A 26,009-nucleotide genomic window follows, 5' to 3' on the forward strand; every position below is an offset into this window, starting at 1 on the left:
CTGTTAGTGCCACAATACCCTGAGACCAAAAGTGCAAAAAACTTCGTAATATTATAGCTCAAAGTTTTTTGCACTTTTGGTCCCACGACTATAGTGGCACTATCAAGATTGATCCGCGACTTTCAAACCTTGCAATTTCAGTCCACGACTATTGTTTTTGTTGCAAAAATGGTCCTTCTGGTCAATTTTCTGTCAAAATCTCGCCGGAGAAAAAAAATTCCCCATTTCAAGCAGGGATAAAATAGACATTTACATTGACCTTGCAATCTCGGACCGCTATTGGCCTCTTATATTCTACTAAAGTGCGAAAAAATCAAACAAAAAAAAAACCAATTGTCATAGACCGAAAATTGGGTTTGAAAATGGCAATCGATATAGCCATTATGTTTTCCTTCAAAATAAAAAAGATGAAGATCGACAACGGATGACGTGTTGAAGATGACAATCAATGTGTTCCTCTTGTTCGGAGATGGGTTGATGAGATGAGAGCAGATTAGTGTTCGTCTCTGGCAATTGAGGTTTTTGTTTTTATATTTGATTTTTCGCACTTTAGTCAGAATAAGAGGTCAACAGCGGTCTGAGATTGCAATGTCTATTTTACCCCTGTTTGAAATTAGGAATTTTTTCTCCGGTGAAATTTTGACGAAAAATTGACTGGAAGAACCATTTTTACAACAAAAACAATAATCGTGAACTGAAATTGCAAGATTAAAAATTGTAGATCAATCCTAATAGTGCAATTATAATCATGGGACCAAAAGTGCAAAAAACTTTGCTCACATACAATTCTCAATCTATCTGTAATTCAATATTTGTCCCCAAAAAAAGTAGTGTGAATACAAAATAATAAAAAGGGGCATAAAGCCATAAGGAAAAGACAACATTAAGCATTGATACTGTGAACAGTGGTCCCTGACAAGTTGAAGGAACCAACCCGCCCACGTATCTCTCGCAGCCACGCAGTGAAACCCTAATTGAGAGCCCTTTGATGACTGATAATTGTACTTTCATTAACCGACGCCAACCCAAAACCCGAACCCTCTTTTTTCCCAATTCTTTATTTGGGGCTTTTTAGATTCTCCTACGCGCTGTAGCGGTGCATATATGCATCATCTCTGAGCCAAAAGCCAAAAGCACAGAGACCCATCAAAGGCGTTTCTCCTAAGCTGATTCCTTCAGTCTGTTTCCCTTTATACCTCTGTTTTCAAGAGGAGAGATTCAGGGTTCTGCGACCTATACACACACACATATATATTTATAGACGTGTGGAGAGGGTGACGCGGCTGCGGCGGTGAGTTGCCGGTTAAGAGGCAGAGAGAGGACGGACAGAACGGTGAATCTGTGTCGGTTGAAATGGAGGATGCCAACAACAACACCAACGCCAACGCCGCCGGTGATAAAGGGGAGCAGTGTTTCTCCTCTGTTATCCCTGGCTGGTTCTCTGAGATTAGCCCAATGTGGCCCGGTCAGTTCTCGAACCATTGATTATTAGCAGGCCCATATATGCGTTCGTTTATTTGTGTTTTTTTTTTTTTTTTTGTTCATCTCTATAGGGTTGTCTGATATGTGATGAATATTTGCATGTAGGTGCTAAGGGGTTGTTTAGAGCTTGTATTAAATTATTAATGTCTCTCAAATTCTCTATGCTTATAATTTTGTATTATGATAGTATGAATATGTTCTTTGATGAGGTGACGAGGAAAATCGAACCCGCCTTGTGATCCTAATCCGCAAAGGACCACGGGGTGGTAAATCAGCCTAGGTTGTACCAAGAGCGCTAGGATTTGCACTCGTGACCTTATGGTTACAAGCTTGTATCTTTAGCCATCGTGGCTCGGGTTACCCCTATGATTCTGTTTGGGGGAGGGGGGTGGGGTGGGGTGGAGGGAGGTTCGAGTAATGTTACTTGATGGTTCTAATTTGCAAAATATATAATTTTTTTAATGTATCTATGAAGTTTGTTCCTATGGTATCTGGATGGGTTGGAGTAGAACTAGAAAGTAACATTGTCAAGCTAATTTTATAATCTTGAATGACTAAGAAATATGTTCTTAGTATGTTGAAGAAACAGTGTCTATTTTTTTAAAGGAAAGTTTACATATTGTTTATTGTTTGACTTGTGGATACAGTTCTTCTATCAGGATGCTGCTCTGTTGCCGCGATTTAAGTGTACTTTAGAAAAATATTCTTGTGATATACACTTATACAGTATTCTTTACCTGGAAGCTGAAGGCAATATTTCTGAAGCTCCAGGGCTCCAGCCTTCATGTTGGTGGCTGCGATGCATTGCTGTTTCTACTGAACAAATGATATTAAAGATCATGGGAACAATTGAAATTTTGTTGGTTGTGCTTGTTGTTTTTCCGTGGTTAAGGATTGTGTAGCATATATACTCAAAATACTCGTTAGCTTCTATAATTATTTGCTATAAATTAAGTTGCAATTTGGGTCTTGATTTTGCAAACATTATTGGCCAGTAAGTGGTTCTGAGACCTTTGCTCCAGGATTGATATTATTTGGTGTTCTTTATTGGAATTGTCACATAAACTAATAAATTTGAAAGTTTATTATTTATGAGGTCCAGGCTGTCTGCATTGTGAAATGGCACAAAGTTCTAAATTCTGCTCAATACAATATACATGTGAATGCCTTCTATGTTTATTAGATTTTTATAATTTTGATAAAGAAGTCTTCAATTAGTCATTTCCTTTCCTTTTTATTTTTTAACTAATGTTGTTTAAGGTTTATTTTATTTTAATTTTTTTACTTACTATTCTTATTGGTGCGAATTGTATAGGAGAGGCACACTCATTGAAGGTGGAAAAGCTATTGTTTAAGGGGAAGTCAGATTACCAGGATGTCATGGTGTTTCAGGTTTCAAATTCCTAAACCTTTATACACACACACACACACACACACACACACAAACACACAAACACAAACACACAAACACATCTATCAGTTAATGGTGGAATCTCTGCTCTTATGCACTGGGAGTGTCTTAACTTTCCCGGTCCTTTCTGCAGTCTTCTACTTATGGTAAGGTGCTTGTTTTGGACGGTGTGATTCAAATCACAGAGAGAGACGAATGTGCTTACCAAGAAATGATCACTCATCTCCCGCTTTGTTCAATTCCGAATCCCAAGAAGGTGTGTACCCCATCTACGACATATAATTGAATATCTGTTAGGAAGTATAAATTAGGAAGACTTTTTGGTGTCTTTCATTTTCCCTTTTCTTGTGTAATGAGTTTCCATTATAGATGTATGTGTAATGGCTCAACAATAATAAGAGGTACTACTGATATATACACTGGATATGTCTAATATCCATATGATTACCTGTGGTCATGTTTTCAAAAGTATTATTTTCAATATCTATATCCCCTGTAGTTTTCCAATCGGGAAGTAATTCCCCTTCTCCCCAGTTTGTCCTTTATTATAGGGTTTTACCGGCAATTTTTCAGGTATTGGTTATTGGAGGAGGGGATGGTGGTGTCTTGCGTGAAGTGGCTCGCCATGCTTCTGTTGATCAGATAGACATCTGTGAGATTGATAAGATGGTGGTCGATGTAAGTGAGCTGAACTTTATTATGTTTTATTGAATTGAATATATTCCTTTATTTTTGAGGTGACGAGGGAAACTCGTAGCCACTACCCGAGGGTGTGCACTGGGTAAACCCCGCCTTATGACCCTAGGCGGCAAAGGAACACAAGTAAACTAGGCTAGGTTGCTCATAGCTGACCGGCTCAAACCAAGAAGGTTGGGATTCGAACTTGTGACCTTGTGGTTACAAGTTTGTATCCTTAGCCATCTTGGCTGGGGTTACCCCCAAAAATGGGGGAGTGATGGGTGGCTAGTTTTCAATTTTGCATTGGGCATTATCCCTTTCTCATCTGGTTTTCTTTATGCAAATTGCAATCTTAAAAATCACAATATCCTTTTTGTTCCCCAGGTTGCCAAACAATTTTTCCCTGATGTAGCTGTTGGGTATGAGGATCCCCGTGTAACTCTCCACATAGGCGATGGTATCATAAAAACGCATTTTGTTTTGTTTTGTTTTGTTTTGTTTTTGTTTTTGTTTTGTTTTGTTTTGTTTTTTTTTTAAATTCTTTTTTACTTTTTTGAATTGAAATTGAACCTTTTGTTTGCGTGTAGGGGTTGCGTTCCTGAAAAATGTTGCTGAAGGAACCTATGATGCTGTTATTGTGGATTCATCCGACCCCATAGGTAAATATAACTTTGGTCTCAAATTTCACTTTTTGAAATTTTTTTATGAACGAGGGTCTACTCTTTAACGCAGGTCCTGCACAAGAGTTGTTTGAAAAGCCTTTCTTTCAAACGGTGGCAAGGGCTCTTCGCCCCGGGGGGGTTGTGTGTACACAGGCCGAGAGCATATGGCTTCACATGCACATAATTGAAAATATCGTGGCAAACTGTCGCCAAATTTTCAAAGGCTCTGTCAACTATGCATGGACTACGGTTCCTACATACCCAAGGTATTTTATTGTTTTCTTTGTCAAAGATGTATTCAAGATACCCTCGTCCCACCCAACTAACATATTGTTCTTCATCATGTGCTATTTGCATTTTAATTCTGATTGAGGCCACATTATGATGAATTTATCGGTGCATTTTTATTACAGTGGGGTTATCGGTTTCATGCTTTGCTCTACTGAGGGGCCAGCGGTTGATTTCAAGCATCCGATCAACCCAATAGATGAAGCTAATGATGCCAAATCAAAATCGCCCCTAAAGTTCTACAACTCCGAGGTATCATTCTGATCATTCAGACTATTATTATTTGCTTTCCCATTTCACAGAGGGAAGATTGAATCTGTCCCACTGTTGATCATATCATATCATATATATATAAAAGTGCAGTCCAACTATCAGCTTAGACCCTTTAAGCCCGTACCATACTCCTACTAATCTTGAACAAGGCCAGGCCCAATTAAGGGGCAAAGTGCTGGCCATATTAATTTTTCCATACGAGATGAAGTTTTGAATTCCTGACCTCTCAAGACCTTGTAATTTTTTAGTTGAAAAGGAACACACGTGAGGAAGATGCACGTTGAGCATCATATATAAAATAATCGGGCGCTCATTTCTTTTGCTTTTTGATTGTTTTTTTACCAGATTCATTCTGCGGCTTTCTGCTTGCCATCATTCGCGAAGAAGGTGATCGAATCAAAGGCGGAATGAAATGGGAGATAATGGAATGTGTTTTTAGGGGTTTTGAGTTGATGTTATAAGTATGCAGACTCTTGAGTTGCAGCTTGCAAGAAGAGTTTGTATCCATATTCATTTCATGGATTGGTTAAAGACTTGAAATATGAGTCAAGTGTCAAACTCACAAGTAGTTTTATTCCTCCATAAAAAAACAATTACATTGATGTTTTATTTTGGGCATACACTCAATTTGATTTGATTGATTACACCAATACAACATATCCACCGTCAATAAAAATTCTTCTCAATTCTGTGTCCAACTCATAATAAGATTGTTCTTAAAAGGTTGAATCACCAACTGTAAAGATCTTCACATCCTGGCTCGACAAAGCATCAGGGAGGATTACGTTAGACCTTTGTTTATTGTACATAGAGTTCTTCTCACTTTGAGAGGTTGTTTTCACATTACTGTTGGTAAGACTTGATCTCGGTTCATTGTTTTTAAACTTCATTTCTCATGCGGGCGAACTCATAATAAGATAAATAAGTGAATGACAATTTTCTTATTTTCTTCCTCTGTCTTGGGGAGTGGAACACTTTTCTTCCTTGTATTGCGAGTTTGATTTAATCTACGGGCAAATTATATTGTGCATTTGTGTGCACCATGCATGTTGCACACGGATGTAAAAACGTCATTTTAGTTAAATAAAAAAAAAATTATTTTCGATTGCCGTTAGTTACGTAAACATATGTTCATAATTTTATAATTTCACATTCTGGATTTATAGTTATGAAATTATGGATGTGTAGTTATGCAATTCTGGATTTATAGTTATGAAGTTATGAATGTATAATTATGCATGCAATTCTGAATGTATAGTTATGAAGTTATAATTTCACATTTTGAATGTATAGTTATAAAGTTATGGATGTGTAGTTATGCAATACTGAATGTATAGTTATGGAGTTATGGATGTGTAGTTATGCATGCAATTCTAAACGTATAGTTATGAAGTTATGGATGTGTAGTTATGCAATTTTGGATTTGTAGTTATGAAGTTATGGATGTGTAGTTATGCAATTTTGGATTTATAGTTATGAAGTTATGGATGTGTAGTTATGTAATTCTGGATGTATAGTTATAAAGTTATGTATGTAGTTATGCAATTCTGATTTTTTTTTTTAAATCGGACATCAAAACGACACCGTTTTTACAACCGTATGCACCATATATGGTGCACACGGTTGCACAGCATAACGATCCTAATCTATGCTTTCGTGTTTCCTTTCAGAAAAAAAAAAAAAAAAAAAAAAAAACAAACTTTAAATGTGTGTGTGTGTGTATATATTTTGTCTATCCCTTTGTAAATGTGAATTATGAATTTACATAGTCAAACAATTCATGTATAACATTTATACTACTTAGAATTAAAAAGTGACATTTATAATTGATCTATAAATGAGGAGTATAAATTATAATTTTTCTTTAACAGTATTTACAAGTATAAATTCACGAAAGTTGAAATTATAAAAGTGATCTTGAATTAAAATAATCAAACACGCACCTTCAACGGCAATATTAGCCACTTAAATAAATATTACATTTTTTTTTGAATGTTACTAGCTCTATTACATTGTAGTATCTGTTCATATACTTTCTCAACCTACTGAAACACAAAGAGCCAATAACGCCTCTACTGAGGCTTGAACTCACAACCTTCCAAACGGAAATCCAACTCGGGTACCATTAGACCACATAGTCCTGGTAAATAAATATTACATGAGGTTAAAGTAAATTACATAAAATTTGATTGTTAATAAAATAAAAGATAAATGACACTTTTAATCCCCTAATTATAGAGAAATAGTTTACTTGATTTCTCAATTATTAGGTATCCACATCTTACATCTAGTCTATCAACTATTACCTATGCAAATATAGTCCATCGATGATAGAATTGGAAAAACATTAACGTATAGAATTGTTTCAACTAACAGGCGTTTGGTTGGAAGAAGGAAATTACGTGAGAAAGAAATTGTAATTTTATAGGAGATGATTAGGAATAAAGTGGAACTTAATTTTAGTATTTGGTTTACAGGAATAAAATTACTGGAAATTTCAATTTCAATGTTTGGTATACATGAGAATTGGAAAGTAATAAGTAGTATAAAGTCCAAAATGCCTATTTTTATTGTCAGGCATCAATTTTAGGTTAAAAAAGAGGAAGGTAATTTTGTCTCATCATTATCTTTTTTTCTTCCCAAGATCCATGGAATTAAAATCACAAGAGGGAGCATGGGATTTTAATTCCATGAAAATGAGGGGAATTGCAATTCCTTCCAACCAAACTAAGGGGTGTATTCAATCATGACTTTTGTAGAGTTGTAAAGACTTTTATGAACTTTAAAAGTTTGAAGGTATTCAATTTAAACTTTAAACTTTTAGAGAGCCTTTAAAAGTCAGTTGGTATTCAATCAAGATTTTTAAATTTTTAAAGAGTCTTTAAAAGTCGTGTGGTATTCGGAAAGTTATGAACTTTTCCCTTTTTTTTGAAAGTTACTGGCTCTATTACACTGTAGTATCTTTTCATATACTTTCTCAACCTACTGAAACACAAAGAACCAATAAACGCCTCCACTAAGGCTTGAACTCATAATCTTCCAAATGGAAGTCCAACCCGGGTACCATTAGACCACATAGTCCTGGTTTTCTCTCTCTATTTAAACTATATTTTTCTCCCTATTTAAACTTTATAAACCTATCTAAATTTAATAAAATTATTTTTTTCTTTATTATCTTATATTTTCCCCATATCTAAACTCTACCATTTTTTTTCTCTCTCCTGAACTTTACAATCTTTATCTAAAAATTCAAAATAGTATTATTTTTACTTCATTATTGCTTGTTTATATTGATTTTTATTTTTTCTATAAATTTTTTATCCCTAACTTTCTCTAATTCTCCCTAAATACATGAACAAAATAAATTTTTCATCGTCAAAGTTTAGTATATGTTTCATAATATTCATATAAATACTTATATATTTTGATTTTGATTTTTTTATGTTTATATTCGTAATATATATATATATATATATATATATATATATATATATATATATATATATATATATATATATATATATATATATATATATATATATATACACACACACACACACACACACACAACAACAGGTTACTACGAATAGGGAAGTATAATTTTTTATATATATTATTAATATTAGATTTTTATTTTTTATTTTATGGAACTTGTAATTATATTTTTAAATATTTTATTTGATCAATTCTTTTAATATAATTTTTATTGTTCAATATTGTTATGAATTTCTAATGAAATAGTTTTTTTTTTGTAGATGTTTATAATAATATATATATATATATAAGTAATTAGAATATAAGTCTCAGCATACTATGGATAAAAATAATAGTGTCGAGAATGTTGATGTGAGTGAAGAACTATATAATAAGAAGAATTTTATGATATATTATAAATGTTTTCTAAGAAAATTATAAATAATAAGAATCAAAATTATTGAGAGTTTGTAAGGATGTATTTAATTTAGAATTTCAATGACTTTTGTAGACTTTTTAAAATAAAAAGTTGATAAAAGTCTATGAATGTCTTTTATATAGACTTTATAGAGTTTTATAAAGTTTAAGTCAATCAAAGTTTATTAAAATCTATCATTTTAAAAGTCTTTAAAACTCTACAAAAATTATGATTGAATACACCCCCCCCCCCCCCCCTGAAATTTATTGGCCTTTGAAATTATGTGAGAATTAAGTCGGAAAACAATTTAAATTCCCTCCAACCAAACGCCTTGTAAAAGTCAATTTATAATTGCAATTTAGATAATAATTGACCGACGAAATGTGATACACTGATTCATCTAGAAATTCCTTTTTGTTTTGTTTTGTTTTTTTTTTTGTTCTTGTTTTTTTTTTTTTTTTTTTTTTTTTTTTTTTTTCAGCAAAAATTTCTTTTTGATCTCCCACTTAGAATATCCTCACCATAAAATTTTGCTTCTTTGACATGGCATAACCGCATAATCCATGTCACTATTTATTAATTAAAATTTTCTTTTAAGTATGACGTGGCTTGCAATTCTTGCTAGATTAGAGCATCTACACCAATGAATAATACCAAGTTTATTCACAGTTTTTGAGAAAATGGATGCTTACATGGAGGAGAGAAGTGTAGGAGAGAAAAGGTTGGGGAGCTTCTGCAAAGGTTGAAGATAATTTAGAAATGTGAAACCTACACCACGTGTGGATGTTACCATTGCGTCTAGCGGGCGCGTCAAGCGCGCATGACAATTTACATTTATATTTAAAAAAAAAGTTTTGCTTTATTTTTTTTCTTTTTTTCTCCCGCCTCCCTTATTCTCTTTCCTAATCACACTTACAAAAACTCCTCAAAAACCACAAAATATCTCTTGGAAATCGTGTCCAAAGTATAATGCATTAAATATGAGAGAGAGAGAGTTTTTATTAGAGCATCCACATTTGTTGGGGAGAATTGGGGGATAATGTAAGAGTGATTAGGAAAGAGAAGATGGGTGGGGAGAGAAAAAAAGGAAAAAAAAAAGGGAAATTAAATTTTTAAAAAAAAAAAAATAAGAATGTCAGGCGCGTGCACTGCACGCGCCAGTCAGGCACTATGGTGGCTGTCACCTGTGATGGTTTATTTTAATTTTTTGGTGGGACCCACCATTGTCTGAAATCTCCCTTCATTTGTAGGAGAATTATCTCTCAAATAATTTTTCCCCACATTAGCTATTATCTTGAGTGAGGAGAATTAATGTCTGAAATATCTCCAAATAATCCACAAATGTGGATGCTCTTACTTTTATTATTTTTTAATGATGTAAATAATAATAATAATAATAATAATAATAATATTAATGAAATATAGTACATTTTTAAATGTGATGCGAAATGTAGTCTCACTTTTGAAAGTCAATTGAAATTATATGGATGTAGATGAAATAATGAACAAATTATAAATATGATTATGTGCAAGTAGGACCCACTTTTTAAAGTGTGTTAAAATTGCATGGATGTAGATAAAATAGTGAACAAATTACAAATATGATGATGTGGAAGTAGGACCCACTTTTGAAAGTGAGAAAATATTGCAGGGATAAGGATATCCTTACTAGCAAATTATTTTATGGACCATAGTCCACCTTGCAAGGTATACCCGGATCCAAATGTTCAAAATTTATCTTTTAAAAATTCACAATTTGTATACTATGAACATACAATATTAATATATATATGTAATTGCTTACCTTGTTTTGTATTCACAAGTTCCTTTCAAATACTGCAGTCACATAATATTAACATATTAGGATTTGATGACCTTGTATTGTATTTACAAATTTCCTTTTACAGCTGTTATGTGTTTTGACTTAGAAACACGATTTATATTCTAGAAATTCACAATTCCAATACTAAAATACACAATATATACATCGTTTAGGATTAGGGTTCACCTTACAAGGTGGACCTGGTCCATGGTATAACAACTCCCCCTGACTTCCCATCGTTATATCGTGGACCAGGGCCCACAATACACTGTGGACCCTGATCCTATATGATGTCGTTTTAGACTTTAATTTTTAACAAATACAGTTTGTTTTTCAGTTCGTGTTACAAAGGTTATATATATATATATATATATATATATATATATATATATATATATATATATATATATATATATATATATATATATATATATATATATATATATACACTGTAAAGTATGTTTCTGTGCATTGTGTTATGCGTTTTTGTGCATTATGTTACACAATTCTGTACATTAAGCATTTCAGCATAAAGATTCTGTACATGAAATTGATTAGTAGTTGTATACCACAAAACACATTGTATGTCTTATTTTACGAATTTATGTCTTATATTATGTAATTATGTGCCTATATGACATAAATTATTTATACAAATCAGATCCGATAATAAATAAAATAGAAAACATGTGTATGTATATCGTGTTATGTGTTTCTGTGTATCATGTTATGCATTTCTTTACATTAAGCGTAAAGATTTTGTGCATAGAATAAATTAAAATTTTGTGTGGAAAAATAAGAAACGGGAAGTTACAGAATCTGTTAAAACTTACATATCAAACGACATCGTTTTGATTTAGGGTCCACAATACTGTGTGGACCCTGGTCCACTATATAAATTGCCACTTACTTCCCCACAAGAAAAACAACCAATCATTATTGTGTGGACCATAGTCCATACAACAAGTTATATGGACCATATTTTGTATATTCTAAAATAATGTACATTGAGTACAAAAATAATGTACATCAATTAAGGGGATATATATTATTTTTGTACCGAGTGTACATTATACTATATAATGTACATATAATACAAAAATAATGTATAAAATGTACTTTTTATTATGGTCCACACAATAATTTGCCAAAAACAACAAATAGAAGATAAAATAACATTTTTTTTTTGTAAGTAGTTGGACTAGCCCAATTGTCTGATTTGCCAGTCAATTCAACAAAGCCCAAATTCATGGAAAAACAATGTCGTTGAATAAAATTTTATGGATTCGTAATCAAATATTTTATTTGTTGTATTATTATTTTATATTGATTAATGTTGGTATTCTCAACATATTTATTTTGTCTTTTTAAACATTCACGTCTCACAACTTTTATACTTAATTACATTTTGTTATCATTTAATTTTATCTCTGTTAATACGGTTTACGCTGTTCTATCACTTTTGGTTCTTCTTTTTTTATTACAAAGGAAGGAAGATACCCATACAAACTACACCTACAACGAGACTTGAAACCTGTTCTATCACTTTTGGTTCTTCTTTTTTTATTACAAAGGAAGGAAGATACCCATACAAACTACACCTACAACGAGACTTGAAACCTAGACCTCTCACATAGGGGAGCAATTCAATACCAGTGGACCACAAGCCACTTGGTTTATTTTTGGTTCCTTTGACTACTAATATAGTGAAACCATCAAAAGAATGACATTTGAAAATAAGTTAGGAGCAATTTTCATTTGAGTTTGAAAACAAATTGTCAATTAGAAGAAAAATGACCTACAATTATTTATTTAAAATTTTGCATTAATTAATATAGAATTAACAAGTAACTCGATTTAATATTGGAGGTTATGGGTTCGATCATTAATGGGGACGGTATTGACTCTTTGTGCTTCAATAAGTTGAAAAAATAGTTATGAACATATACTACATTGCAATAGAATCAGTAATACTCAAAAAATAACTCAGACTAGATATTTAAAGACTATATCAAATGTAAAAATTCAAGTATAATATTGTGTGTGTGTGTGTTTTTCCTTATATATAAAGTCGTTTGGTAGTACCCTATCCTAAAGAAAGAGGCAAGGTGGTAATAAAAGCAACACAATTATTGAACCTTGCCTTTGCTTTTAGGACAAGAAGGGTTTGTAGATTAGGACATGTATGTTGTCCTTATCATGGACACTAGATGCTCTCTACTACCCTTGGAATGATAAAATTGACAAGTAATAATGGATAATTAGAATGAATATCTTAGAGCCAACTAGTTTAAAGGCCAGATGAAGAGCCACTTCATGATATTTGTTGGGGTAATATTCCATTTGAAGGGTTAAAAATAATCTTATCAAAAAATGATTGTCGACTCATCTTATCTCGTCATTATGTTCATTTATTGCTAGACAAGTAACTAGTCATGGGGCCCTTACGAGTAGCTGAGTTATTTCCCGTGTGGCAAATAATACCCAAGAACGCATGCATGATCGAATAGTGTGGGAGTTTCACCGTACCCTCTTGCGAAGGAGACTCCTTGTGGACACCAAGTACTTGTCGTTCCACTTAAAGGGCTGTTAAATTATCGTGATTTAACTCACATCCACAATTCCTATAACGCTAAGGTGTGGGGGCACCAAAGACAAGAAATTTCGCCTTTCACCCAAGGATCTAGTCATTGGGAGAATATTTAAGGTTGTGTTTGGTTCACACATGGGAATCGAAATTGGAATGAGAATCAAATACTTTGTAATGATAATGAGTTTTAGTGAAAGTATTTTGCGTGTTTGGTAGATGGGTAGAATTTGAATGATTACTAATATTGATATTTGGTTGTGTATGACCCTATAATGTGAATAAATATTTTAAAAATAAAAAAAAAAAACAAAAAATCAAGACAATTGATCCTAATATAATGACGTCCAGAACATCAATTTATGAAAAAAAAATCAAAACAAAAATCTAAAAGTACTAATCCAAACTTAAAAATTAGATTACCAATAAGATGGAATGAAACCTTTTTTTTTTTTTTTTTTTTTTTTTTTAGAGAATGAAATTTTTAATTGAAGTAGTAATCAAAATTCATAGTTGTGTTTTAAAAAATTGTCAACTAAACACTAACTATGATTTTTGATTTCCATTCTTAATGTGTAAACTCATGAACCATGAACCAAACACACTCTTAGTGTGAATTGGTCCAACTTATTATTGGAAGCAATTTATCATTGTTTAATTAGTTGTCAAACCATTTAATGCAGATAGTCCACATCGTATCAATACATGTAAAATACCAATCGTTATGCTGTGCATCCGTTTGCACCATTCTTGGTGCATCCGGATGCACACGACGTCGTTTAGGGAGTAACAGTGCCGTTAGTGGCACCGTTTCACTCCACCAATCAGATTTTTTTTTATTTTATTTTAAATATAAAACAATGCTCCTTCGTTTCCTCTCCCATTGCATTTCACTTCCCGCACTCCCTTTCTTCTCCAACACGATACCCTCCGTAGACGCTTCAATCATCTCCATTTCCTTACCATTTCTTCAGCATTTTCTAGCTTTCACACACACTCGTCGTCGCTATTGTCGCCAGCGTCCGATCATCGCATATTCAACTGCGCTTTCTCTGTAAACCAGAGCTCATCATCATCCTATAACAGGTATAAATGCATTTTACGTTGATACATAATGCATTTACACAAAACAAGCATTAATTTTGAGTATATGTTTATGAAATTTTAAACTAGGGTTTTATACTGTTTAATCTTGTATGAATGTATAGTTATTTGATTATTAACCTGTATGGTTATGATTATGGGTTTATGAGTATATTTATAAGTTTATGGAACTGTAGTTGTACAATTTTGGAAGTATAGTTGTGCGTTTATGGAATTGTAGATATACAGTTTTGGATGTAGTACTCTGTTAACCTTACTCTGTGCACCAAACTGCATTCATGCCTTTTTAGCATAATTTGCCTTGTGGGTATACTTATGGAATTGTAGTTTTACAATTCTGGAAATATAGTTGTGTGTTTATGGAATTGTAGTTATAGAGTTTTGGATGTAGTACTCTGTGAACCTTACTCTGTGCACCAAACTGCATTCATGCCTTTTTAGCATAATTTGCCTTGTGGGAATACTTATGGAATTGTAGTTGTACAATTTTGGAAGTATAATTGTGCGTTTATGGAATTGTAGTTATACAGTTTTGGATGTATTACTTTGTGAACCTTACTCTGTGCACCAAACTGCATTCAAATCCTTTTTAGCATAACTTGCCTTGTGGGTATACTTATGAGATTATGGAATTGTAGTTATGAAGTTTTGGATATAGTACTCTGTGAACCTCACTTGATGTTTTTTGTTTGCAGAAATGGATGAGTCAACTGTGGCAGATGACGCTACGCTTGGTCAATTTGTGAAGTCTGTAAAAAAAGAGAACAACCAGAGCAGTATTGAGCTCACAAGCTGCTCTACTCACCCCTGCCCAGGAAGATCAAGCAGAGCCTTCGACAAGGCAACAACCAGCAGCTGTGAAAAGAAAGAGGGCACCACCACAAAAGCGAGAGAAAGTACAGGACCCTGATGTGGATTACTTCAGTACACGAATGGGTCCCAAGCAAATGTATGAGCTTGTCCAACGTCTAACACAGGACCAAAAGGATGCTGTGATTGATATGGGTTTTGGAGGGCTGCTGCACCTACAATTCTCAAGCAATTACTCACAACTTGTTGAGTATCTTCTGCAAAGGTTTGATGTTTTCAAATCAGACTTCATATTGGATGGTGACCATCTACATGTTGGTGAAGAGGATGTTGAATACATCTTGGGACTCCCCCGAGGGAAGAGAGATGTTGAGGAAGGTACAAAGAGTGAGGAAAATTCTACAGCTGCATATAATAAGGTCCTGACTGAGTGGAGGAAAAGATGGAATGTCAAGTCAGGGTCACCCATAACAACAAAGATGCCTGATGAAATAATCAGGAGAGGTGACCATGGAGATGCCTTCAAGAGAGACTTTGTGGTGTTTGCTGTCTCATCTCTGCTCCGGGGAAATACTGGAAGATATGCCAACTATCGAGTTCTCAAGTCATTGCTCAACATCCGGGCAATCTCAAGACTTAATTGGTGCAAGTACACGTACAGGTCTTTCATTGATTCATATGACATTTACAAAGACTCTCCTACCAGATCCTTTGGAGGTCCAATGGTATTCATCCTGGTAAGATCCCATTATACATAAACTGTTCTAATTATGGAATTATATTTATGCAATTATGTAATTGTAGATATTCAATTCTGGATGTTGTGGTTATGCACCTATGGATGTGTAGTTTTGTATTTGTGGAATTATGGTTTTGAAATTATGGAATTATTGTTTTACAATTATGGAATTATAGTTATCCAATTATGAATGTGTGGTTTTGTAATTATGGAATTATATTCATGCAATTATGGAATCATAGATATGCAATTATGTATGTGTGGTTATGCCCTTATGGATGTGTAGTTTTGTAATTATGGAATTGTGGTTTTGCAATTATGGAATAATAGTTTTACAATTATGGAATTATAGTTATGCAATTATAGATGTGTGGTTTATGGATTATGGAATTATAGTCATCCAATTATGGAATTATAGTCATGCAATTATGGAATTATAGTTATGCAATTCTGGATATGTAGTTTTATAATTATGGAATTATAGTTATGCAAATAAGAATGTGTATCCATACAATTCTAAATATGTAGTTATTCAATTCTTTAACATACTCTTCTGTAATTCTTGAAGCTCTTCTACTTTGACCGAGTAGAGCTCAGAGGCATGACTGTCAACCGAACATTCCCGGCAATCAAAGCTTGGACAAAAATGCTTGTACGCAGGCGAGTATCGGCTGAGATAAAATCATGGGGTTTTGGTAAGGGCAAAGTTATCCCTCGATTTCAGAGACCTACTGCCGTTGCATCTACATCATCACCCCGACCTGCACCTCCTCCTGCTGCAATACCAAGGCCAGTGTGCAGCCCTGTTGCTACACCATCTATTCCAACTCCATCTGTGCCTCTGACTAATGTTGACCGAGTAACACACGTGCTTCAACGGCTTACAGCAGATGTCCTTGAGTTCGGTCAGGTCATGTCTGACATTGGCAAGCAAGGGGCCCCGGTTTACATCATGAAGAGGGCTTTTTCAGGAATATCAACAATGCTGAGTGCTGCAAGCACAATTCAACCGACTCCTAGCCCAACTGCCTCGCAGTTGGATGACATCTTCTTTGGAAGTGAAAGCTTCACATCAGCAGTTGATTCTCTGGTAGCAGCTTTTGAAAAAACCAGAAAAGAAATTGAAATAAAACCCCCATCGTTTGAGCTACTTGGACGCTCTACACCAACCCCACCACCATCTCAACAGCAGCCTTTGCACACCTTGGTGGATAACATTGTGAGGAGTGTAGGAGTATCAACCTCAACGGAGAAGGAAGCAACTCCATTACTAATCAGAGTGCCATTCGAAAAATCCACCACTCCTACTACCCCTGCTGCCCAAGCTGCTGCTGAGATTGATGAATTTGATAAGTAGGTTACTGCTTTCTTATGCAGATTTAGACTATGAATATGGTTTTCAATTCATCAATAATTATGAATATTAAGTTTGATTAATATGAATATATTCTTATTCAACTATTGACATTGATTGTTACAATTATGGATATGTATTTCTCAAATTATGGACATATAGTTTATAGATTATAGAAATGTAGTTATACAATTCTGGAATTATACTTGTAGGGTTATGAACTGCCTCTGTTTTTTCTGGACAACAGAGCTATGGAAGAAAGTGAATCTGATGTTGAGGATGTTACTGTGAGAAAGAGACCTGTGCGCAAATTCAGAAACATCCCACTTTATTTGAGGTCACCATATTGGACTAAGAACAAAGGCTCCATCCATAATGCAACTCCCAAAGAAAAGGTTGTTTCAAACTACGCATTTTTGGAAGCCTCAAGTGAGCACCCGGGAGGGTATGTTTCCATCCACCTATTTTACTTAAATTTTATTCATTAATTTATGTTCTTATATTTATTTATTTACTGTATTGTAGAGAGACATTGTTCAAATATGGTGATTACTACTTGTCAAGGGATGATTTTGCAACTCTGTGCAATGGTGAGCTACTGAGCAGCTTTCTAGATGTCTGGTCCCTATGTTTTACATTGCTAAACATGTCCCGTGCGGTTGGGAAGACAAAGCGGGTCTACTTCTCCACCCTAGTACATGTAAGTGTTCACAAATTATGAATATATAGTTTTTAGATTATGGATATGTAGTTATTCAGTTCTGGATGTGTACCTGTGAGCCCCTGGTTTTATAGTTTTGTAATTCTGGAATTATAGTTATGCAATTATAGAACTATAGTTATGCAATTATGGAATTGTAGATATGCAATTATAGTTATGAAATTATGGAATTATAGTTATGCAATTATGGAACTATAGTTGTGCAATTCTGGAAGTGTATATATATAACTTTGTATGTATAACTTTAACATTTTCAACAAATATTATTTGGATTATGACTACTCATTCTTGCATTTGTGTATGCAGCTTCAAATTGATCCCAATGACCAGTGGATGAAGGATCTCCCAACTGACATAAAAATGAAGAATTTCAATGAGAGATTGAGCTATGAAATAACCAGCTTCGGAAACCTAGACATCAGTGATGCAGATCTGGTAAGTTCTATTACCCATGTCCAATTTGACTTTATCATGTCCAAAAAAATACTAACATTGCTTTAACTTTGAATTGGAATTAGATATTTTTCGCAGTTCATCGCCATGGTCACTACTTCTTGGTCTGCTTCAATGTGAAAGAACATAAAGTACAGGTCATTGACAACAAGGAGTTACCAGCTGATGTTTCAGAGAAGGACAAATATGGCAACTGCCCACACTTATTGGTAATTTTGATAAAAAAACTTGACATTCTTACCATTACCTATCTATTGACTTAAAAGCATTATCAACACTAAACTAACTTTTCTGACTATATTGAAGCATTCAGTGGTTACCTTAAGGCCGAGTGCCACACCTTGTATGTGAAATTTCAAAAAGTGATATAAAATACCTTAAGTTGGACTGGGCAAACACTGAAAATGTCACTGATTGCGGAATCTATGTACTCTGGCATATGGAGACATTCCGAGGGACTCTACAAGACTGGCAGCCAAGATTCAAGAAGAATATGCGCTTGAATGTTAGACTACAATACATATTATAGTTTCAAAATACATTTAAAAAAAAATAAAACTGCAAATGACTAATTACTTAATGTTCTTTGTTTATAGGCAAACTTCATGTGCGAACTGCGAGCGAAATATGCTGCCAACCTCATAAAGTGGAGAATGAATGCAGTCAGGGGGGAGGTTCTACAAGCGGCCAAAAGTGTTTCGAAGAAGAATTGAATGAATATTCTTCAACATGTTGACTAAATTCTAAACAATGTGAAAGTTTTTGTGAACTACACTGACAATGTGACTTGTATTTTGTGAATGCATGATGTTAATAGCTGAATAACAATTTACATCTGATCTATGCACCTCTTTCTCTTTTTTTTTTCTTTTTTTTTTTGTTTTGTTTTCAAGTATCAAATCTATAATTGCATGACTACTATAAATCCATAATTGCATAACTATAGTTCCAAAATTGCATAACTATAATTCTATAATTTCATAACTATAATTCCATAATTGCATATAAACAATTCCATAATTGCATAACTATAGTTCCATAATTTCGTAACAATAATACCATAATTGCAAAACTATACATCCATACTTGCATAACTATACACCACAATTTCGTAACTACAAATTCCATCACAATGGGAACTACACATGCATAAATGCATAACTATATTTTCATAATTGCATGACTATAATTTCATAATTGCATACCTTTCATAATTGCATGACTACAATTTCATAATTGCATAACTATAATTCCATAATTTCATAACTATAGTTCCATAATTGCAAAACTACATATCCAGAATTACAAAACTAAAAGTCCATAATTGCATAAAACAATGATAACAACTTGTATTTCTCAATCTACACCTACATTGTCATCTAAACCCTTACTAAACTGAACAAAATCTGAACTCGAAGAACTTGGATGTACAAGGTATCCATCCCCAGCAAGCTTGGATATGTTTTCCAACACCAAAGACTGAACAGCACCCTTTGTACTCAATGCAGCTTTATTTGCAGCACTCCTTCTCCCCCTTGCAAGACTATACTTCTTTTCAATAACACCACTCCTCCTTTTGTTACGCTCACCTTTCAATCTCCGGCTTGAAGGATTTTGAACACCACCACTTGAAGATGAAACACCACACTCTTTAATATGCACATGCCCAACCTCGGCTTCAACCTTTTTCTTTACATCATCAACAGCTTCGTCACACAATTTCCTAGCTACGCTACTATCTTGACTAGACACAACTAATCTTTGAAATTTCCTACTAATATCGAACACCCAAATTGATGGAGGGACACCAACATTATAAACCATAGAATCAATGTTGACATTCCTACCATCAATAACCTTTTTAGTCCATCTTTTAAGGATATATTTGTCGGGGATACTAGAAACACAATGTACATGAAGAATGCGTAGACAATGACAACATAGAATTCCCAACTCAGAAATCAACTTGCAACTACAAGAAATGTCCAAGTTAGCTGGGTTAAAACCTCATGCCTTATAATATCTATATCTGGCCGCCACACGTGATATTTCTGTTGATGGCCATCATTCACCACCATCTCTTGATGACAGGCACTGCCTTTCATGAATTGTTCTTCAAACAGAAAATATATCTCAATCGTGTATACCTCTCTAGCATGTGAAAGAAGTTTCACATGCTCCATCATCATAGCGGGTACCCCTTGAGCACACCGAAAGTTTTCACCGTTCTCTTTACTTCTCCATTCAGAAATTACGCTTACAAACGATGAATAGAAATCACAAAGACCCCCTGTCTTGGACAACCTTCTAGAAATCGAATGATTTGTAGTTTCACTCCTTTGTGATGATAGAATGCCCCCAGAAAAATAGTCCTTGTTAAATGCTGGACACCACTTCTCCCTACAGTCATATAGCTTTTCTAACCAAGTATTCTTGTGACATTTATAGTCAGTCACCAACATGAAAATGGTAAGACAAAATCCCAAATGTTTATGAAGCAGAATATTAACAAGCAGCATCACCACATCTAACACATACTCAGAATTTTTACTGCTGTATATACATAATTGGAATACTATATGCCCATAATTGATAGACTATATATCCATAATCCATACTACTACATTTCCAGACACCACCAGTAAGTTCAACTGCTATATATCCATAATCGATATACTATATATCCATAATCGGAATACTATATATCCATAATCGGAATACTATATTTCCAGGCACCACCAGTAAAGTTCAACTGCTATATATCCATAATCGAAATACTATATATCCATAATTGATGCACTATACATCCATAATCCATAAACTACATTTCCAGTGACCACCAGTCAGTTCACCTGCTATACATCCATAATTACTATACTATACATCCATAATTCATATGCATATGAAACGTAATCCAATAAAAACGACTAATTACTAACATACCTTGTCCAATAGAATTGAAATTCAGCTTCGGTCTCTGTGTATTTCAACACGTAGTTAAACATATCCAAGAAATCCTTATTGTTCCTTAACGTCTTGATATGCTTCTTTGAATTCTCACCAATATGCCATATGCAAAGACGATGACGTGATGTTGGAAACACTTTAGATATAGCAGCAGTCATAGCTGCACATTGATCTGTCATAATAGTCTGTGGAGACTTGCCACCCATCGATCTTGAAAACGCTTTAAACAACCACACAAACGATTCTATCCTCTCGTTCATCAAAAACCCGCATCCAAACATTACATTCATGCAATGGTGATTCATCCCTACGAAAGGGCCACAAATCATATCGTATTTGTTTGTGCGATATGTCGTATCATGCACTAACAAGTCCCCAAACACCTCGTAATCTCGTCTCATTTGACCATCCCTCCAAAAAAAACTGCACAACCTTGCATCCAAATCAAGTTCAAAATCAAAGAAAAAATCAGTCTCGGTAGACTGCCTCCTCCTAAAAATTTCAATTAAAGAGTTAGAATCCGTTCCATCCAATCGCTTGACAGTATCCGCAGCCATTGAATTATAAGCATCTCTACTGGTGAAACCAACTCAAGGGGACCCCCCTGATTGGTGTTTTAGGAACCTAATACCATCTGCCAATGCAACACCACTGTCCTTCAAACCTTGTAAATATAAGAGCTGATTATCTCCGACACTCCTATGTGAACGAAGTAGATGACTCTTGTTGAACACACATAACTCGTGATTGTGTACTTTCTCATGTTTTGTAACTGTCCACAACCCATCATCACCCACGTCAAATTGAACAAACGCTCCACACCCTGTCCTTGTGTCAATTTTGGAATAAGCCTTAACCCCACTGTTTGCCTTATAACCAGCCTTAGAACAACAAAATTTATTCATTTGAATTGTGTTCGTAGATCCCTTGTATCGTTGATGACCCTTCCTCACACTAAAACCAAGTCTATATGCATAACTGTTATACACCTCAAAAGCCTCATCAACATTACTTACTACCAAACCAACCAAATCTTGATCAACTGGAAATATAACACAATAATAACCATTTCCATTAACATATAATTCCTAACCATAATTTGCTAATTAAAAGGTAAACCGCTATGAATAAACCTGGAATTGATGAAGATCCATCAACATCTACATCTACTTGATCTGAACTCACTGAACCATCCACAATGCCTTCACTAACTACATAATATAGACATGGTGAACATTACTTCAAACAGTTCATCAAACAGCAAAAACAGAGTGCCTACAGATTCTGTATATATAGTTATATGATTATGGAAATATAGTTATACAGTTCTGGATACACAGTCGCAACAAACTGCCAAAACAGAGTACCCCACTAATTCTGAATATATAGACATGCAATTCTGGAAATATAGTTATGAAATTATGGAATTATTGTTTTCAAATTCTGGAATTGTTGTTATACAATTATGGAAATTACTTATTTTTTTATTTTTTTTATTTTTATAAAACACTGCGTCATTAGGCTAAAACGACGTCGTGTACATCTGTATGCACCATGCATGGTGCATACAGATGCACAGCATAATTTGCGGTAAAATACCAATCCATAGTTGTGGGCAAATTATTTTGTAAACCCTGATCGAAAGATACACAATTTACATACTAAATATTCATAATTTATCTTTTAAAATTCACAATTTGTGATAATCGTACATTGTATTGTATTTACAAATTCTCATAACTTAAAAACACAAATTATATTCCAGATATTCATAATTCCAATACTAAAAATACACAATTTAGGATCAGGGTCTACCTTGCAAGGTTGACCTAGTCCAGGTATAATAGTTGTGGGGTTTGGCTTGGCTAAATCCCATTTTTTTTTTTGTAAGTTATTCTTATTATTTCATTATATATGTCTGATTATATTATTGAGACTTGACTATAATTATTTACAATTTAATTTTTTATAATATTTAATTTACCGTTAGTAAATAAAATTTATATATTTAGAAATTAAATTAAAAATACTATTAAAAATACAACAAATTAAATTTTAAAATAATACCAAAGAAGGGATTGAAGAGTTGGTCAAAGAATAATAAATATACATATAAAATTGTACGGAGGAACTAATATTTTTCCATTTTTATTCACTTCTATATTTAATTTTACTATTTTTATTTGTGTGTAGAGCCTAAATTTGTTTTAAAAACTGTTAACTTATATAGTATCCCATGACCAGGACTATGTGGTCCAATGGTACCCGGGTTGGACTTCCATTTGGAAGGTTGTAAGTTCGAGCCTCAGTGGAGGCGTTATTAGCTCTTTGTGTTTCAGTAGGTTGAGAAAGTATATGAACAGATACTACAATGTAATAGAGCTAGTAGCATTCAAAAAAAAAATATAGTATCCCATGTTAAAAATACTTCAAAAAAAAGTTTAAGAAAAGAAAATGTAAGAAGTAGTTGGGATATTTTGAAGTATTTAAGTAAATAAAGAAGTCCCACCAATTGTATGCTTAGCTAGGAATTCAATGGTCCAAAAATCCCTTGTCATGTAACGCTTTGGATACTTTTAATTTGTAGGGTTGCTTAAAAGTTGCTTTTTTATTAAGTCTATTATATTCAAACTTATTATATATATATATATATATATATATATATATAGCGTTAGGTTCCTGTGCGGTCATGCAGCCACTCACTATTAGATATGTATAAATGCACTATAAAGTTTATTTAATTTAATCAAATTATTGTGATGATTGCATATATATTTGATAAATTTAATATTAAGATTCATGAATTGCTGTTACATATGGAAAGATGAAATTTGGTGAAATGTCTACAAGGATATGATATTTTAGACACTTTCTATTGAGTTTAGTCCATTTAACAATTTATGAGACTTGCTTTATAATAATTAAATATTATTCTGGTAAAAGTTTTCAAATTTGATTTCCTTTAAACAAGATTTCAAATTCGAGCCTTGTAATTATAAAAATAGATATTGAGAGAATCCTCTCAGAGATAGAATTTAATCGTATTGACTCAACTCAAATGATGTATATATTAAAAATGATATTAATTATAATTGTTAATTATTTTCAATAATCTAAAACATTACCAAATATCATTATAGCTTATCTAAAAAAACACATAATCAACTAGAAAGACTGATTTGCCTAATTAGGGCCATTAGATTAACCAATGCCATAAGGCATAAACATATCAAAAGGACAAGAGAGAAATTAAAAGCATTGTCCCTTAGGCCCTACAAGTTTGGCAAATTGCATAGGAAGCCCAATTTCCTTTAAAATGTCTACAAAGAGGCCATTCCCCACATTGCAATGAAAAATAGACAAAAAAAAACGAATAGTCCAAATCAATCATTAAAAATGGACCACTATCAAAACGAGTGGGACATCTTCTCATTTAATTTGATAGTCAGCCCTCCACGTGTGGTGAACCCATTTTTAGGCAAATTATTATATGGACCATGGTCCACACAGTGTTGTGTGGACCATAACAAAAAGTACATTATTTTTATACTGAATGTTCATTATTTTTGTACTGAGTGTATATTATACAATATAATGTACACTCAGTACAAAAATAATGTACATCCCCTGAATATAATGTACATTATTTTTGTACTGAATGTACATTATTTTTGTATTGAATGTACATTATTTTACAATATACAAAATATGATCCACACAACTTGTATGGACCATGGTCCACACAATAATGATTGCCATTTTTATGATGTTTGTCTATTTGTATGTGGCAAATTTATGATCCACACATTGTTGTATAAATCATAACAAAAAGAATATTTTTAATAATAATAATAATAATAATAATAATAATAATAATAATAATAATAATAATAATAATAATAATAATAATATTATTATTATTATTATTATTATTATTATTATTATTATTATTATTATAGTATATAACAAAAATAAGCTAATAATTAAAAAAGAGATTAGGTATTAACAAAAATAAATTAAACCCTATATTTATTATAGAATACATTTATAATATTTAACAAAACTAGATAAGGATAAATTATGTATTACTAAATATAGACTATTTCTGAAAATGCTAATATCAAGGTCTTTTCGGACTATTTTTTTTTTGCAAGATGAATAGATCATACTCGGAAATACTATTTCTAAGAATAAAATAACTTAATAAACAATTGGATAAATCTATTTTTGGGAATACTATTCCAATGGTAATCTATTTTATGAATTAAACATGCTATTAGATTCACCTGGTTTATTCGAACCGAAGTGTATATGATTTGTTTTGATAGCAACCCTTCCTTTCAATAAGCGTATATATACTAATCACTTATTTCCTATTTTTGTATTTGTTGATGTAAGATGTGTCAAATGTTTCATGCAGTCACATCTATACTTTGAATGCACCATATGTGCAATCAACCATTTCAACAAGCACGCTTCCATGCATTATTGTTCATGCCTAGGTGATATATAGATGAGTTCTGGTGCGGAAACTTGTTTAGGTGTAAATATGCGTTTTTATCTGAGCCGTTGAACAATGACTCAAATCAATGAAAATTATAATAATAACTAGTTTTTTACGCGCATTGCGCGATTGAGATAATGCCCAATGTTTTTCTTAAATAAGTATTTTAAAGTATATCAATGCAAGATTATATTAGAATTGTCCATGCATAGATAATTGAATGTTGAATTTGCGTATTTAAATTGGTATTTAAGTTTACATA

At 33.2% G+C, this 26,009-nt stretch overlaps 2 protein-coding genes across 2 annotated transcripts; one reads left to right on the plus strand and one right to left on the minus strand.

The window, feature by feature from the left end:
• The first annotated feature begins 919 nt into the window (after positions 1–919).
• LOC109154825 (spermidine synthase 1) lies at positions 920–5,492 on the plus strand. Its single transcript, XM_019302568.1, has 9 exons — positions 920–1,465; positions 2,798–2,874; positions 3,027–3,149; positions 3,467–3,571; positions 3,956–4,028; positions 4,159–4,230; positions 4,304–4,499; positions 4,647–4,773; positions 5,140–5,492. The coding sequence occupies exons 1-9, from the start codon at positions 1,354–1,356 to the stop codon at positions 5,203–5,205; spliced, it is 951 nt and encodes a 316-aa protein (XP_019158113.1). The 5' UTR covers positions 920–1,353; the 3' UTR covers positions 5,206–5,492.
• A 14,140-nt stretch (positions 5,493–19,632) lies between these two features.
• LOC109154679 (protein FAR-RED IMPAIRED RESPONSE 1-like) lies at positions 19,633–21,800 on the minus strand. The gene is made up of 4 exons (XM_019302411.1): positions 21,338–21,800; positions 21,220–21,253; positions 20,290–20,829; positions 19,633–20,173 (listed from the first exon to the last, which is right to left on the minus strand). Exons 1-4 carry the CDS (start codon positions 21,798–21,800, stop codon positions 19,633–19,635), a joined length of 1,578 nt encoding a protein of 525 aa, XP_019157956.1.
• Positions 21,801–26,009: the final 4,209 nt, after the last annotated feature.

This window comes from Ipomoea nil, unplaced genomic scaffold, assembly GCF_001879475.1.
Source record: "Ipomoea nil cultivar Tokyo-kokei standard unplaced genomic scaffold, Asagao_1.1 scaffold2653, whole genome shotgun sequence".
NCBI classification, from domain to species: domain Eukaryota; kingdom Viridiplantae; phylum Streptophyta; class Magnoliopsida; order Solanales; family Convolvulaceae; genus Ipomoea; species Ipomoea nil.